The 16,890-nt window shown below is 39.3% G+C and overlaps 1 protein-coding gene and 1 non-coding gene across 2 annotated transcripts in view; both read left to right on the forward strand.

Annotated features, from left to right (window-relative positions):
* The first annotated feature begins 1,196 nt into the window (after positions 1 to 1,196).
* RRM2B (ribonucleotide reductase regulatory TP53 inducible subunit M2B) overlaps positions 1,197 to 16,890 on the forward strand; it is a 43,772-nt gene continuing 28,078 nt past the window's right edge. Inside the window, exons 1-5 of the mRNA XM_059901946.1 lie at positions 1,197 to 1,415; positions 10,930 to 11,085; positions 14,537 to 14,653; positions 15,399 to 15,532; positions 16,109 to 16,203. Of these exons, the coding sequence (XP_059757929.1) occupies positions 1,368 to 1,415; positions 10,930 to 11,085; positions 14,537 to 14,653; positions 15,399 to 15,532; positions 16,109 to 16,203 (550 nt within the window). The 5' untranslated portion in view covers positions 1,197 to 1,367. The remainder of the gene's footprint in view (positions 1,416 to 10,929; positions 11,086 to 14,536; positions 14,654 to 15,398; positions 15,533 to 16,108; positions 16,204 to 16,890) is intronic.
* Positions 15,934 to 16,006, forward strand: TRNAE-UUC (transfer RNA glutamic acid (anticodon UUC)). The gene has a single exon. It is a non-coding gene; the product is annotated as a tRNA-Glu (tRNA).

The following is a 16,890-nucleotide window of genomic DNA, read 5'->3' on the forward strand; positions in this document are numbered from 1 at the left end:
AGAGCTTTCATCGTTTTCAAAGCTTAATTTTCTACCCTGTTTTAACCACACTTCCCTCAGCTAATCACAGAACAGGTGCATGTTGTTCAAGGCATGACAAGGTTCCCTCAATATTTCAGCTTCAAAATACTTAAGGAAATCTCTCTTTCACCTCATTCCCAGTTTTTGGACCCGACTATTTTTTCTTTCTGTGGGCAGTTATCTTTAGATAGCTCCCCTGAGAGGCGGGGCCCTCGGCAGCCCCGGAGTCTGTCCCCCCTCCACACTCTGACTTTCGGCCTCCAAAAGAGTGTTTCGCAGGGAGCCTGGAAGCCTACTGCCTTCGGGCTGGGTAACCTCAGTGGTTTATCCCAAGCCCGAGTTCCTGGTCCGTAAGCGGAGGGGCATCGCTGTCTACGGCACAGGGGCGTCCCGGGACCCCGCCGCTCGGTTCACAGCGCGGTACGGCGCCCGGCACTTGCTAAGAGCAAGTGTCACTACAAGCTTAGTTTGCTGAACCAGTTCCACAGAGTCTTCAAACCCCGTCCCCGCCTTCCGTCATTCGCCCCCCTCCTCACCCCGACGCCCCACCGACCTGTTCCCGCACACCTTCCGCCGACCTCTTCTCGGTCGCTTAAGAACAAAGCAGGGCAGCCTTCTCTCCTCACCAGTGGTGTAACGGTGCGGCCCTCTTTTCTCACCGAGAGCGTGGCTTCTCCTCACTACCGTTCCACACGCGAAGAGCGCTCTCTCCTCTTTAGCTCCTCCTGTGTGTGGTCAGACCGCTACCTGGCGGTCTCTCAGGCCGAGTTAGCGCGACATACCGTGTTCCTGAGGCACGGCGAGAGCTAGCTGGAGAGTCTCGACCAGGAGAGAGGACCTGGCAGGTCCGGGCACCTCCTGCACCGCGCGACTAAAGGACGGCCTCGCGGGAAGGGCCGAAAGCCGAATCCCTCAGGCCACTGACTGGGGGGCGTGGCGGGGGGGGCGCTCTGGGCAAGTTCCTCAGGGAGCAAGCAGGGGGCGGTGCCGGCGTGGGGGCGGGGCCTGCCGGAGGAGGCAGGGCCTGGAGGCGTAGGAGGCGGGGCCAGCAGGCGCAGGGAGACACTCACTGGGCAGGCGGGAGGTGGGGCCGGCGCAGCGGAGTGGGGCGGGGCCGGCCGGAGCAGGCGGGTCCCTGAGGCCGGGGAGGCGGGGCCAGGCCAGAGCTGGGCCAGCCCCTCAATGGGCAGGCGAGAAAGCGAGGTCGAGAGTGGAGCGGGGCGGGGCCGGCAGGAGTAGGAGGGGTCGGGGCCGACTCAGGACCCGCCGGCCACTAGGTTCCCAGTTGGAGGTGGCTGGAGGCACTTGGTTCCCTCTGCTCTCGTAGCTCTGGCGGAGTCTGCGCGATGGGAGACCCGGAAAGGCCGGAAGCGGCCAGGCCCGAGCAGGAGGAGGTAAACATTGCTACTGCTTCCTCTCCCGCCCCACAGTCACGCCTGGCCTCTAGATTGCGGGTTGTGGCGGGGACCTGCAAGGCGCAGGAGCGCTGTGGGAAATTTTATTCATTGCCTTCTGAAACCCGGTGTAGGCCCGGCTTCGAGTCCTCGCTGCGGACGGGTTTCATCTTTTCGAGCTCCCGGGAGGCCGTCCCCGGGGAGGGGTGAGGAGGGAGCCGGGTTTCTGCTCCAGTGCTCTGTTCCGGGGCTACCCAAAGGCAATGCTCTGAGACTTCAGACCGGGGCAAGGCGCACCCCCCTCCCATCCTTCCCTGTTCTGGAGCCCTAGCGGGGGAAATTGAGGCAAGGGCCGAGAACTGGTGGCTCTACTGGAGAAATGCATGCCATCTCTGGGATCGGTAAAAGGACTTGGAAGGATGCCTGTGGAAATTGACACAGGTGGATGGGGTGGAGAGGATAAGTAGAATGGCGTCGGGAAATCCTCATAACAATGAAATGATCAGGTTAGGAGGCCAGTTTTCTCAGACCCGGCTAAACTAGCTATGAATCTTTGGGGTATCACTTTCTTCGTTTATATGGTGGAAGTGATACTTCCTTCACAGAGAATTAAGTAAAATGCTTTATGCAAAGTGCCACGGAAGTTGTGGGTGCTTAATAAAAACCTTAGTTAACGTGTTCATCTTTTCTGCTTCTATATTAGTAGAGGTACATAACAACAGTAAATAAGCTGGGATTCATTAGATTGTAGGGTTGTAGGGTAGTTCAAATTGTTGCACTATAATTTTCATACCCTGTTATTCTGTAAATACTTCTAAACCTGTTGCTGTGTGTGGTATCTTTGATTATTTTAATAGAGTTTCAGTTCACAAAGACACTTGCTTAGCCCTACATTTCTTCAGAAAGTTGTAGATTCCAGATTTGGGATTTTATTTTATTTTATTTTGACTTTGTAAACATTTAGTAGCTAGTTAACATTGTAAATAGCCCTCAAACTTTTTCTTCCCCTCTTGAAACAAATACATTTAGTACCAATTTCCCCACTCTAATGGGACAACTCAGATATTTTTGTTTGTGCTAGTAGCACCAACACTGAGATTTAAGACCTGGAAGTTAATTTTTATTTATTATCCCTATCTTGATACAGACCCACAAAGGCAGAGGCAGTACTTTAGATCTAGAAAGAATTTTAGTGAGCACCTGTTACACAGTTTTTAACTCGAAACGCAAGGGTGCCTTAAGCGCTTTGTTCCTCTAGATATATTGGTGCAGCATGGGCCACCTGCATCAGAATCACCTGGAAAACGTTGTAAAAAATGTAAATTACTGGGCCTGTGCCCCAGATGTAGTGAATCAAAATCTCTTGGGATGGGTCTGGGACTGCATTTTTAACAAGCACTGCAGGTGATCCTTGTACACATATTTTAAGAACACTGCCTTGAAGAGTTTATACCTTGAAGGGGGTTTATGACTCTCCTGAAGTTTGTAGATTTTGTATGTGCAGCTGTGAATCTCCTGAGAAAGGGAGTTCAAACTTTTTATAGTTTCTCAAAATTAACTATCATTAATCTAATTGATAGTCCCTATTTTCAAGGTAAGAAAGTTTAGGCGAGAAAAGATGAAATGATATGCCCAGGACCACACAACTCAGTAGCAGAGCTAGGTTTAAAACCAAGATCTCATTCCTAGGCCAGTATTCCATCTGTTTTATTAGATTTGGTGGGAATAGGAAAATGAAAACACCTACAAATAGTGTATAGCTCTGACAGCATCCAAATTTTCTACTTCACCCGAAGAGTAGGAGAGAGGTGAAGGCAAGCAAATGAAAGTGGTGAAATTGGAGGTGGATGGGAGGGAGGGTCTGTGTAGAATGCCAGCCTAGATCAGAGCAGGGTGAGTGCTAGCTGGGGAATCTTGATCTAGATGGGTGCCCTAGCATGTCCTAGTACCTCTTGGGACCAGGTGACCAGAAACAGGAAGCACCATTCTGAAAAAGACGGTGGAATGTTGCCAAGGAATGACGATGAGAAGCTATTTCACATTCTCACTTAACACTTATGCAGTTACAACAAATTTAGTTGTCTACTTGCAGTCTTACCTGCTGTCCAATCCTGTTTACCACTGCCAAATTAATCCATCATTAATCCTGTGCCTCCATGTCACTCCCCGCAAATAAATACTCCCAAAAGGGTCTCAATTCCCACCAAAACCTGCCCAGCTCCTCAGACTGGCAAAGTCCTGTTCAAGCAGCTTTTTCACGCTAACTGCCACATCTTAATTCAGGCTGTCATTTCTACCTCTGAAATGGACGCTATAGTTGCTACCAAAATCTATGTTTTTTTCTTTTCTAATTTAACCTACACAGGGATGTCCAATTTATCTTTCTCATGGCATCCCAATTCATGTTAATTCCTACCCAGAAACTCTCCATGACTCTCCATAGGAATGATTTTTTTTTTCTGGCCATGCCGCGGGGCTTGTGGGATCTTAATTCCCCAGCCAGGGATCGAACCCGAGCCCTCAGCAGTGAAAATCTTGACCACTGACCGCCAGGGAATTCCCAGGAATGATTTTAAACTGTGCTCCACAATGAATGCCTGTGAGGAGAGTTGAAGTCTGAGCCTCCCAGCCCCCCAGATATTTGAAAATCTTTAGCCCTGAAAACTCCAAGCGTCTTAGCCCAGTTGATATCCACAGTGTAGATCCTTTCTGTCTCATCTGTTGATCCTTGCTTTAGCCAAGTCAGGTCACTTCTGCCTTTGCTTTACATCCATTTCAGCCAGTTTTAATCCCAGCTGGCTCTTCTTCCATCTGCCCTTTTTCTGTGAAGAGAAATACCGGCATTCTCGAGTCTGCATTCTCAGCTGTGCGGCTGCTGCTCTACCTGTTCTCCCTGAATAATCACATCCATCCTCTTGGCGACTACTCATAGGATCTCCACTCCATTAGGAAGGAGGGAGGTAGTGCCTCTGCCTACTACCATAGTGTTATATTTTCAGCTGCCTTCTGGATATCTTGAAACTGAACCCATTAGCTTTTTTATTGACCCAAGTGATTTTTAAAAGGCTTTTGTGTTTGTAACTTGTTATGGCTTGGGTTGGTGGGGGGAGTTAATTCAAATTAAGCTTTTGTTAAACATCTAATGTGAGAAGTGAGAGTTTTTGTCTGATTCAGTTATTCTCCAGGTGCTGAGCACTTTCTGAGTCTCTTATTTCTCATTTTGATCATCCAGTTGTTAGAGCTGGAAACCTCAAGGGCATCTTCAACTCTTCCTTATCCTGTGGTCCAGAATCCAAATTTTAGCAGGAATTATTAAATCTACTTTTGAATATCCCTTAAATCAGTCTTTTGTGTTTCTGCAGCTGATATCCTCGTTCAGGCAAGAGATGGATAGTGCAATAATCTGTTAATTGTTATCTCCACCTCCAATTTCTCTTCTAATCGAACCACATTTCTCCAAAAGTGATCATAAAACAAATCTGATTCTGTTCCTTACCTGATTAAAAACTTTCAATGGCTCCCAATAGACTGCATGCTAAGGCCAGATGCCAAAGTGTTATATATCAAAGCAGACCACTTTGACCTGCTCCAACATTTTCAAAAAAATCAACATCTTAATATCCATTTAAAATGCAAAAAATAGGCATATCCCCCTTAACCTCAGGTAAAGCTTGGAGATGGAGTACGTATTTTAAAAACTGAAAGTTAAAAAATGTTTTGTTTGTTTCTTTTTGTCAAAATGATGACACTGAGTAAAAAAGAAATTGTCAAAATAGTTGTATCAAATGGCGATAGGAAAATAGCTATGGCAAAGTTCATATATGTTTACATTCAAGACCCTTGCATGGTTTAAAACCTGGGCCAATTTTCCAAACAAAATCATAAGTACAACACTAATTGATAAAATTGACTTTTGTCTATTTTATTAGTATAATTTTTTAAGTTAATATATATAACATTACTTCTAAAATCAGTGGAATAGTAAGTCTGTTTTGATGAACCCATCATTTTAAATTGGGATATAGATGATAGTTGAAGATTTATATCAAACTTAGTAAAGAATTACCTCGCACATTTTTCAGAAGTTCTCTTAATTCACTACTGGCCAATTCTGTGGATTTATCAACCCTGTAAAATATGTGGATACCCGTAGCATTCAAAATGCATATGGCTAGTATGCTGCTGTCTGATGCACCCACGTACTTCTGTTGCCACCAGGATCAGTTGTCTTTATTTCCAGTGCTGTTTATACCAGTAGTACTTTTATTGTAATGACTTTAATTAATTTATTCATTTTTAAAATTTTTATTTATTTATTTTATTTTTGGCTGCATCTGGTCTTAGTTGCAGAACACAGGATCTTTTGTTTTGGCGCGTGGGCTCTTCGTTGTGGCATGCGGGCTTCTCTCTAGTTGCAGCGCTTGGGCTCTGTAGTTTGCTGGATGTGGGCTCAGTAGTTGTGGTGCATGGGTTTAGTTGCCCCGCAGCATGTGGGATCTTAGTTCCTTGACCAGGGATCGAACCAGTGTCCCTTGCATTGGAAGGTGGATTCTTAACCACTGGACCACCAGGGAAGTACTGTAGTGACTGTAATTTAATTAAATATGTGGAAACTAGTAATATGTGAGTATGAAAAGAAAGTTGATTCTATGAAAACTTAAACTGAGAACTTTGGAAAATTCAATAAACATGAATTGTTAACAAATTCTGTAGAATTAGATGTAAGCAAACAAGTATGAAAAGATTGGGGAGAATGATAAAAGAGATAAGGATTTTGCACTCAGATTGTGCTACCCTAAGTGTGTTAAAACTAGAAAGTATAGGTGTTGCGTTATGCTGTCTTAATGTCAGAAAGTCTTGGGACTCCAATCAGTGTGACAACGACAACATTTTGGCCTTATAGCAGAAGATTAGCAAGTAAATGTAAATGTTTGTTTTAAGTGAAATCAAATAGTTTAAGGCATATATACTTTTCTTGTGATTCCTTAATTTAACCAGCTTTCAACTAACAGTTCTTAACTTCGAACAAGAGAGCTTCTATTATATTATTGTTACTATTAGCATTATTGTTTTTTTCCTTTTTGTTTGGTTTTGGAAAAAAAAAATCTTGGGTCACTCCTGAAAAATAGAGACAAATGGTTACAGGGTTTTTGTTGTTGTTGTTTTTAACTGCCTGTCTTTAATCTCGTGTTATTGTTCAGTTAAGCAGAGATAGCTAGAGAAACTTTCATCTGAGTTCATCCAAAAAAAAAAAAAAGGACAACCTGGAAACACAAGTCCATGCTTTAGTGGTTACCTTTCTGTATGGTGTAAAACATTTCTGTCAGTTACTTTTATTACTGTTTTAAATGATTAAAAACATTTATTATTTTTTAAATAGAAGTATAGTTAATTTACAATGTGTTAGTTTCAAGTGTACAACAAAGTGATTCAGTTATACATGTATATATATTCTTTTTCAGATTCTTTTCCATTATAGGTTATTAGAAGAGATTGAGTAGCGTTCCCTATGCTATACAGTAGGTCCTTGTAAAAACACATTTTAGAGTGAAATTTTTTTTTTTTTTAAATAATGCCTTTTTTTTTTTTAATTAATTAATTTATTTTTTATTTATTTATGGCTGTGTTGGGTCTTCGTTTCTGTGCAAGGGCTTTCTCTAGTTGTGGCAAGCGGGGGCCACTCTTCATCACGGTGCGCGGGCCTCTCACTATCGTGGCCTCTCTTGTTGCGGAGCACAGGCTCCAGACGCGCAGGCTCAGTAATTGTGGCTCACGGGCCTAATTGCTCCACGGCATGTGGGATCCTCCCAGACCAGGGCTCGAACCCGTGTCCCCTGCATCGGCAGGCAGATTCTCAACCACTGTGCCACCAGGGAAGCCCTAGAGTGAAATTTTAAATCTAATGTTTGTGACATTAGAGGGACCACATAGTTCTTCAGAGCACACTTGGAAAAGTCATTGTGAAGTGTTTTCTGCCTTTCTGGTTTATCTTCTTCTGTCGTCCTCCACATACCATAAAGTCCAGATATAGAAAGTTACTTCCAATTCTTAAAAATGTCATATGCCATCATGCCTTTTTTCATATTGTTTTTTTCTTCTAAAATATGGGTTCTTAGCCCACATCCACAGAGAACCCTGCAGAGCCTAGAACTTTGGGATGTGTGGTTCTCCTGACATTGTTTTAAAATGTGTGTGGATTTTTCTTAGCATCAGGAAAATAAGCAATATGTCATCTTTAACCCAGTTCAAAAGTCTATGTTCGTGAAAACCCCTCTCTTTACATGGCAGTATCTTTCATAATACCCTCCTAATTCAGCTTCTTTTTTTAACAACCCACATCTTATCAGGATGGAACAGGAAGAATATAAGTATCCAAATGTGACTTTCATTCTGCAGCAGTTTTCATATATCCTGACATTGATCAGTTATTTATCAGCATTTTCAAACTCCATTTGGGGCAAGGGTGCTTGGTGCCAAAGGGTTGCTGCTTATCATGTCCTTCCCAACTTGCAAGATGGCCCACACAACAAATATAGTGAAAGTAAAGAATTCCAGCTCTGAATATATACCTGTACCCCAGGGATAAAATATATAACAAAAAGAAAAATGTAGAATCATATCAAAGTGCTACGTAGTAATGATAAAAGCAAGCACAATCTAGAAGAACTAAAGGAAGAACAATGTGGGCCAAGACAAGTTAGAAATATTTGTTGACTGCAGACCTCAGCCTTTTAAATTGGAATTTGAATATCTCACTTTTTAAGCCTTTCCAGCAGTTTTCTAATTATTTCATGAATGAACATTCCCTGACAGCAGTCATAGAAGGTATTGATTGATCAAATAATTAACCACTGTGATAGTTCTTTTGTCAGTTCTTTGAAGTATAGGGACAGTCTATAGAAAAGGCCAACCAGAAACATCCCAACAGTCAATAATAACACAGTAATAATTTTAAAAGTTCATAACACTTGAGAGTGTGCAAAGTACTTTTATTTGTATTAGCTCCTCTGATCTTTATAACATTCCTTTTAAATAAGTATGGCAAGTGTTACTGTCTTTAATTTACAAGTGATGATGATCAGATTAAATGGCTTGCCTAAAGACATGAATAATACTCCGTGCTTATTGTAAGTGAACACAATTTTGTCCTTTAATGAAGAGTGTAGAGTGAAATATGGTCATTTGGTTCACTTCACATTCTGCCATAGAGGCGGCAATTTCCAAAATGTTGATTTTCAATCTTATCTTTACTGTCTTATCATTCACCTGTGAAATACATCCTCATCAACAACACACTTCATGATCTCATTATACATAGTGATTTTAACCTGGTAAAGGGGAAGGCGAATGCATTTTGAGAAAGTTTTACTCTGAGATTTTGAAGCTTGCACTAGTTAAAAATCACTGCTTTAATCCTTATCAGTTTGGCTGGTAAGAACCAAAGAATCACTTTGGTTCTTTCAACTTTATTTATAAAGAAATCATTTTTATTTTTCTTGCTTTTTCCTAAAATCAAATTTGGTGATGTCCTCCTCCTGTCATTTCACTGGTTACATCAGTACCATTTGTTCAATTAATTTTGCTTAGTAGGAGATATTACAGTTGGCCCTTGAATAACCTGGGGGTTAGGGGTACTGACCCTTGGTGCAGTTGAAAATCCCCATATAACTTTTCAGTTGGCGCTCTGTATCCATGGTTCTGCACCCACTGATTGTCAACCAACTGTGGATGGAATAGTATTGTAGTTTTTATTGGAAAAAATTCACATGTAAGTGGACCTGTGCAATTCAAACCTGTGTTGTTCAAGGGTTAATTGTAGTGTATACTCTTTTTAACTTTAGTTTATCTCACTGTTTTGAATTCTGGTTTTTAGATGTAGGCTGGCCCTACTAGCTGCCATCCATACATACAGAGATGTAGTTTAAGGCAAGGCTTTGAGTTCAGACCTAGCTCAGTTCTAATCTTATTCCTGCCACTTACCACTTGTGGGGTCCTGGGTATGTTATTTACGTACTTCAAGACCTAGTTGTCCCATCTGTAAAATGGGAATACTGTTACTATTTGACTGACTTGTACAGATTAAGCAGAATAAGGTATATAAAGCATCTGTGTGGTGACAGTTCAAAAGCAGCCTCAATGCCAGACCCAGAGGACATGCTGTAATGTGTATCTCCTGTTCTAGAGCCTGGAACTGCAGTGTCAGGATCTTACGGCTCTTTTGAGATGGCAGAGCCCTCAATGGCAACACAAACAAACAAAAAACTTGACCACTTCCGTTCTAAAAATTTGCTTAAATATTTGTGGAATGAATATTGAGTAAGTGCCAGGTACTATGCTAGGCTCTAGGGATTCCACAAGTGTAAAGTTGGTTTTTGCTGTTAAGAAGCATGGTCTAGAAGAGACTGTAGAGAATTAACAGGGAATTAAATTGCAGTGAGCTATGTGCTATGTTAGGCACCTAATCCAGGCCTTTGGTGTAGTGGGGGGAGGAGGAGATGTGAGGGCACTCAGAGGAGGCTTGCCTTGAGTGGTTATTAGGTTATTTCACTCATGTATTGTGGTCTTATGTTAAATTTTTAAAAATCTAAAGGTATGCGGTAATCTGAGCACAAGGTAAAGAGAAATTAACAGCCCATTCACTTACTTAGCTAATGTTTATTGATGTTACACTTGACACAGTACTCTGGGAACACCACAATATATAAAAACTGGTCTCTGTTCTCTTGCTGATTATTTAAAAAAAAAATATATATATATATATATATACACACACACACACACATATATATGGCACTGATGGCACTGTCCCCTTTTAGAATGCCATCCTCTTTCCAAGCAGTATGTATTTAGGTATGTGTTTCTTACTTTATCCCATAGAGCTCTGAGACAGCCCCAGTGAGACCATATGCAGTAAAGGAATGTTAACATGTAAATAGCAAAAACCAATTGGTACGTGGGAAGGGTCAGACAAACAAAGGCTGCTAAGTTTTTGGTAAGGAGTTTTCAGGTAAGTATTATAATTTCAGTTAATATTAGAAAAGAAAACATTAAAATTTAAAAAGTAGCTCATAACAGTAGCCTATTCGTGCCAGCATTCTGTCTCTGCGAGAGGCACTGAAGGGGCATTTTGTCCACAACTTTAGAAATTTGCCCACCGTGACGTTTATGGGTCTAATTTTATACTTATCCTCAAAGTAACAATAATGACAATATTTTGAGAGATTACTGTGCACCAGGCTCTGTTTAAAGCACTTTTAATCATCACAATTAACCTCTAAGGTAGGTATTATTTTACTGATGAGGAAACCAAGGCTCAGAGAATTTAAGGAACTTCCTATAGCCACACAACTAAGTAAACACCATTAACCAGCTACCAGATAACAGTAAGGATTCAAGCTGGGGAGACTGGCTCCCAAAACGATGCTGTCTCCCGAACTTCCCAAGATGTGTGTTTAGATGTGAATAAAGAGGAAATCTCTCCATGAAATGGGTGCTTGTACTTTATTTTTCAAAGAGGTTATCTTCAGATACCAACGAAAATGAAGCAAAGTCAAATGAAGAGCCACTCCTAAGAAGGAGTTCTCGCCGATTTGTCATCTTTCCAATCCAGTACCCTGACATTTGGAAAATGTATAAACAGGCACAGGCATCCTTCTGGACAGCAGAAGAGGTAAGTAGCAGCACCGTCATCAGCAAACATGTTCTCTAGTGCAGTGTTCACATTTTCTGTTGCAGGACATTAAAAATGTTTAACTTACATTATAAGGTACATTGAATAAGATCAGTTGTATAAGATAATGTTTGAAATTCCTGAGACTAAATACAGGATTCTCCAGTGTTTTGTGTTTAGATTACTGTCTATAAACATGTTTTCTGCTGCAAAAATGTCATCTCAGTCTGCCAGATTTTTACCTCCAATATATTTCAGAACATTTTCCATTTTTAAACAGTTTTGGTTTGCTGTGACCAAATAAGACTAGTCTTTACTTATGGTTAGTGGAATAAATAAAATTGCAGCCATAGCTAAAGCATGAAATAGTGAAAGCCTTAGAGACCCTGCTTTCAGATGAGAGGCTTATCTGATGGTGCAGAAGGAGCTGTCGCATGGGGAGTTTGCCTGGGCAGGGCACTCGCTTCTGAGGTGCTGGCCTGAATTCACAGTGCTCCTCTCAGTCTGGCCCTGCCCTCAGCCACATCAAACCTGGCACAGCTGTGCCAACAGACAGGACAGCTGTGGAATGTTTTCTTGTAGTGTGGCAATTTCCGCCTAGGAAATGAGTTGAACACAGCAAATCAGAAGATCCTCGCTGGTTTGGTAAGGGCAGTTGGTCATGCAAGCGGTTGCTCCATAGTCTGCAAATAATCATTGTCTTCATTTTTGAATACGATGGATGATCCCTGTATAGCACTCTGTTCTCTGTGTGTGCATATTTATCTATACAGATAGATATATCTATTTGTTTAGATACATTTGGATCTGTCTGTCTGTTTATTTACCTATTTTTTGAGAAATTGACTCTTTACATATGCTGTTGAGAATGCAGACTCTGGAACCAGGCCGCCTAGGTACAAATCCTGGCTCTACCACATACTAGCAGTGCCACTGGCAAAGTTGCTCTGTGAAACCTCTCTGTGTATCCTCATCAGTAAATTGGGCTAATATTACCTAGTTCTGGTTGTTAGGATTAATTAGATGTGTAGAATGTTACTTGGCATTTAGCAAGCACCAAATAAATGTAAGCTATTATTTTACACAGAATGGGGGAGATTTATACTAGAAATCAGAAGCCACCAATTTTTAAAGCTTCTGTTACACTGATTTTACCCACCTACCCATCTTTGTTATTTTATATTTGTTAACATTATTAACATCTTTGTTATATTGTAGTTAGCATGTAGAGCAAAAAACCAACCCAAAGCCAAACCCAGCATTTTCAAATTGGGCCATAGTGCTAGACACACCTGACTGTCTCTGACTGTGGTTTTTAGAAAGTTTTTTGTGAGATGTGGTTAAGAGAACAAACGGAGTACATAGGTGGCTTTTTCATTCATCATGTTAAAAAAGTACTTGTGATACCTGGGTTTTTTAAATTCATCAAAAAATTTCTTATATCTTTTAGCAAATGTAATATGTGTAGTACTATGACTTAAAAAACACTAATTTTTAAAAATTAAAATATAAAGTTGGTACATATTTTATAGACAGCTTATAGGAAGATTCAAATACATAATTAATTGGGAAGTCAAACACATTTTTAGTTCCACGTATTTTTCATTTAAACAAATTATGTAAGTTACAGTTTAATCAACTCTAGATTTCATTGTTTTATCAGTGATTTAGCTTTATTCCTAAATATGCCTGATCATCGAAGCCTTGATTCAGAAGATAAAGTTCTGGTGTTTGGGTTTTTTTTCAAAGCTACCCAGGCCGTTCTGTTAACCAGTAGTTGGTAATCAATCTTTAGATTGTAAAATTGAGAATTTATTCAAATGAGATAAAGCTGGGTGAAAAGTTTTACCTTTTAGGAATGGAAAATGACTAATGTAGATAAGTTTAATATTAGAGAGCATATTGTAATATTAAAATTTAGTATCAGGAGTATAATACACAAAAACCAGGAAGATGTCAGTTAAACCCGAGTGAACTCTTAATAGAATAGGACCTGATTTTTAGCTTACATATTTTAAAAGCTGTATGCAAATATTTCCTCTCTGCTCCTTTGTATCCCCAACATTTAGCACAGTGTCTGGCATGTAGTTGGTGCTCAGTAAACATTTTAAAAATAAAGTAATGAGAAAAAGGACTTTGGAAAAGAACACAAATGATTGAAAGGATGAAACTTTAGTCATTTTTTGGAATGGTGAAAGAGATTAGGGCTTTGTTAGAATAAATAAAAGAAGGACAAAAGACAATTACATATTTCAAATGTTTATGAGGTTATTATGAAACATACTTAAGAGATCTTCCTGAGACAAAATGATATCTACAAGGTACATTTAAAGACTATTTTAAAATTGTAAATTTCACCAAACTCTAGAGTACATTTCTATTAGTTCCAAGGACTAGTTCTAATAAACATTTTCCAAAATATTTCTATTTCCAGAGGAAGCCATATCTATAAACTGTTTTAAAACCCAGATTGTTACGTGCCCGACATTACTTCTGGGTATAAAAGTAGATTAGTCAGCAGTAAGGTAGCAGCTACAATTGCTTAACAAGTGCCTAGTTATCTGTCTAACACAATGGTAAATATGTATAAAATGCTAAAGAAATGGCTGCTGAAAGGCATTAGTTTATTCACCTCAGTTCCTTCTTGACTGTTTCTACTCTCTCTTCCCATTTTGCCCCTTCCTTAATTGCTTCCAGATTTTGGCTTTCCCCCAGCTTTATTGATATAGTTGACATATAACATTGTGTAGGTATAAAGTGTACAACGTATTGCTTTGATACACTTATGTATGGTAAAATGATTACCACCATAGTATAAGCTAACACCTGTGTCCCATCACATAGTTACCATTTCTTTTTTGTGGTGAGAATAGGTTAATTTTAATATTTTAAAAGGACATCCTGGCCAGCTTCTCAATTAGCTGGAAGATAGATGTCTTCATAATGTTTTAATTTTGTTCTTTTCCTTTGTAATTGTCTTAGTTTGAGCTGCCATAATAATATAGAGTAGGTAGCTTGCAAACAACAGAAATTTATTTCTCACAGTTTTGGAGGCTGGTGATTCTAAGATCAAGGTGCCTGCAGATTTGATATCTGGTGAAGGCTTGCTTCCTGTTTCATAGACAGCTGTCTTCTTGCTATGTCCTCACGTGGCAGAAGGGGCAAAGGAGCTCTCTGAGGTCTCTTTATAAGGGCACTAATGCCATTCATGAGGGTGACCTAATCACTTCCTAAAGGCTCCACCTCCAAATATCATCACATTGAGGATTAGGTTTCAATATGGACTTTGCAGGGACACAAATACTCAGTCTATAGCAAGAATGATAACATTTTTTTCTTTTTTACATTTTACTGCTAATGAGATGTCCCACCTTAACTTTGAAATGGAAGTCAGTTTTCCATACTTTGAGAAGAATTTAAGTTAAAACTTTTGAAAATCTTTTTATTTCAGGTTGATTTATCAAAGGATCTCCCTCACTGGAACAAGCTTAAATCAGAAGAGAAGTATTTTATCTCTCACATCTTAGCCTTTTTTGCAGCCAGTGACGGAATTGTGAATGAAAATTTGGTAAGATTTTTGTTTCCACTTTTGTTCTCTTTTGTTCAGCAGTTAAATGGTAGTAATGGTGGTAAGATAATCAGACTGAGCCTGAAAAATGATGTCTAAGAAATGAACTTAACTCTTGAAAAATTTTTTCTGATGAAGTGTCAGAGGCAAGGATACATTTCTGTTATTTGACCCCCCAAAATATCATGAAATCAAGCATATTGTACCAATCAAAACTACTTACAAGGCATAAGCATGAGTTTGATTTTACCCTTAGATAGTAATCCTAATAGAGAACCTGCACCTTAATAATCTTTCCAGAGCTCTGCAATAGAGCACTGGGTCTGGCTTCCCATTTGAAACTTCTATTATGGTTGGTTAGAAGGCATGCTTTCTTATTAAAAAGAATGGGAAGATGCAAACTTTCATTATAAGCTTGTAGGGGCTTCAGTAGATCTACTTAAGGTCAATTCTACAAAGCAAAATAATTATTTTTGGTAGATGTTCTAAAATTTATTTGGCTTTATAGGCAGTATCTCCACCTAATAGGTCAGTTTATTTAATTGCTTAAGAATATAGTATGCAACTAATTGTGGAGGGTTGATGGATTAAGCAATACTGCTTAAAATAATTCATAAGGTCTTTCTGACCTGTCTGTGGCATGACAGGTGATTTTTAAGTGATCATTCTGATGTCCAGATTCTGATTTGCAGTGTTTAATGAGAGCCCATAGAATTGGATATATTTGTTTCCCTTATCTTCTTAGGTGGAGCGCTTCAGTCAGGAGGTGCAGGTTCCAGAGGCTCGCTGTTTCTATGGCTTTCAAATTCTCATCGAAAATGTTCACTCAGAGATGTACAGTTTGCTAATAGACACTTACATCAGAGATCCTAAGAAAAGGTATTACTGCTGGGATTTTATTTACAAAGATTTATCCTATTGCTTGATTATGTTAATATTAGGGAACTAAATATTAGGGAAAGATTATTCAAATATGGAAGTTTAGGAGTACCATATTTTCTATTGCTTAATAATGTGTTAGATTAAAAATAACTCGTATAGGACCAGTAAATCTTTGGATATTATATCTTAAAAAACTGTTCGCACATTCTGTTTAGAAATTAAATATTCTAATTTAGTCAATTTTGTATAAGACCAGATCCAAAGCACTAATTTGAGTTTTACTTTCACATCTATATTTTATGGACATGCAAAAATACAGAAGAACTACAGGTCTGTTGCATACCATAGAATTGCATAGAATCAAATATAGTCTGATTAAAAACAAGTGAATTGGAGATTCCCTGGTGGTCCAGTGGTTAGGACTCGGCACTTTCACTGCCGAGGGCCCGGGTTCAATACCTGGTTGGGGAACTAAGATCCTGCAAGCCGTGTGGCACAGCCAAAGATAAAAACAAAAAAAACCCCCAAAAAACCAAGTGAATAACTTTGCCATTAACTCTTTTGTTTTTACAGGGAATTTTTATTTAATGCAATTGAAACAATGCCATATGTTAAGAAAAAAGCAGATTGGGCCTTGCGATGGATAGCAGATAGAAAATCTACTTTTGGTATGTAGCTTTAATTTATATATGATCAAATTTGCCTTGGGTTATACAATGCTATTTTACATGGTGTAGTATCACTATTCCTAAGAATTAATTAGAAACTGGTGAAAAAGTAATCTAAATCTGTTATCTATTCTGTTTATTAAATTGAAAGTTGAAAGGTTAAATGTCAGCGCATAATTACAGGTAAATAAGAATCAGTCACATAGACTCTGACAAGAATATTAGAGCAAGACTATATGCTTTCAGTAATGTTTATTTTCCCTAAAATAAAGCAAGTCAAAGTCTTAACATTTTTCAGGGAACAAATATCTAAATTAGTGCACTCAACTAAGGCAAGAAACAGCTTGCAATAACAGGCTTCTTTTTCACAGATAAGTTAAATGCAGACACCCTTTTGGGTGAGTTGAGATCCAATAACATTTTTTTAAGGAAGCGATTAACATTGTCTCTTATAATATAGTAGTTGGTTAATAAATATTTATTACATTTAATTAAAATATTCAGATATTTAATTTAAATAGCTCTAAGTACCCTTCTTATTCTTATTTATTTCACAATTGGTTGTCTTTACTTTCTGGTTTTATTCATGATGTGGGGAAAGAGGTCTCAAAATTTTTGGTCTAAGTACTCCTTTGCACTCTTAAAAATTATTGAGGGCTGGTTATATCTATTGATATTTTCATATTA

Source organism: Balaenoptera ricei, chromosome 17 (genome assembly GCF_028023285.1).
Source record: "Balaenoptera ricei isolate mBalRic1 chromosome 17, mBalRic1.hap2, whole genome shotgun sequence".
NCBI lineage: Eukaryota > Metazoa > Chordata > Mammalia > Artiodactyla > Balaenopteridae > Balaenoptera > Balaenoptera ricei.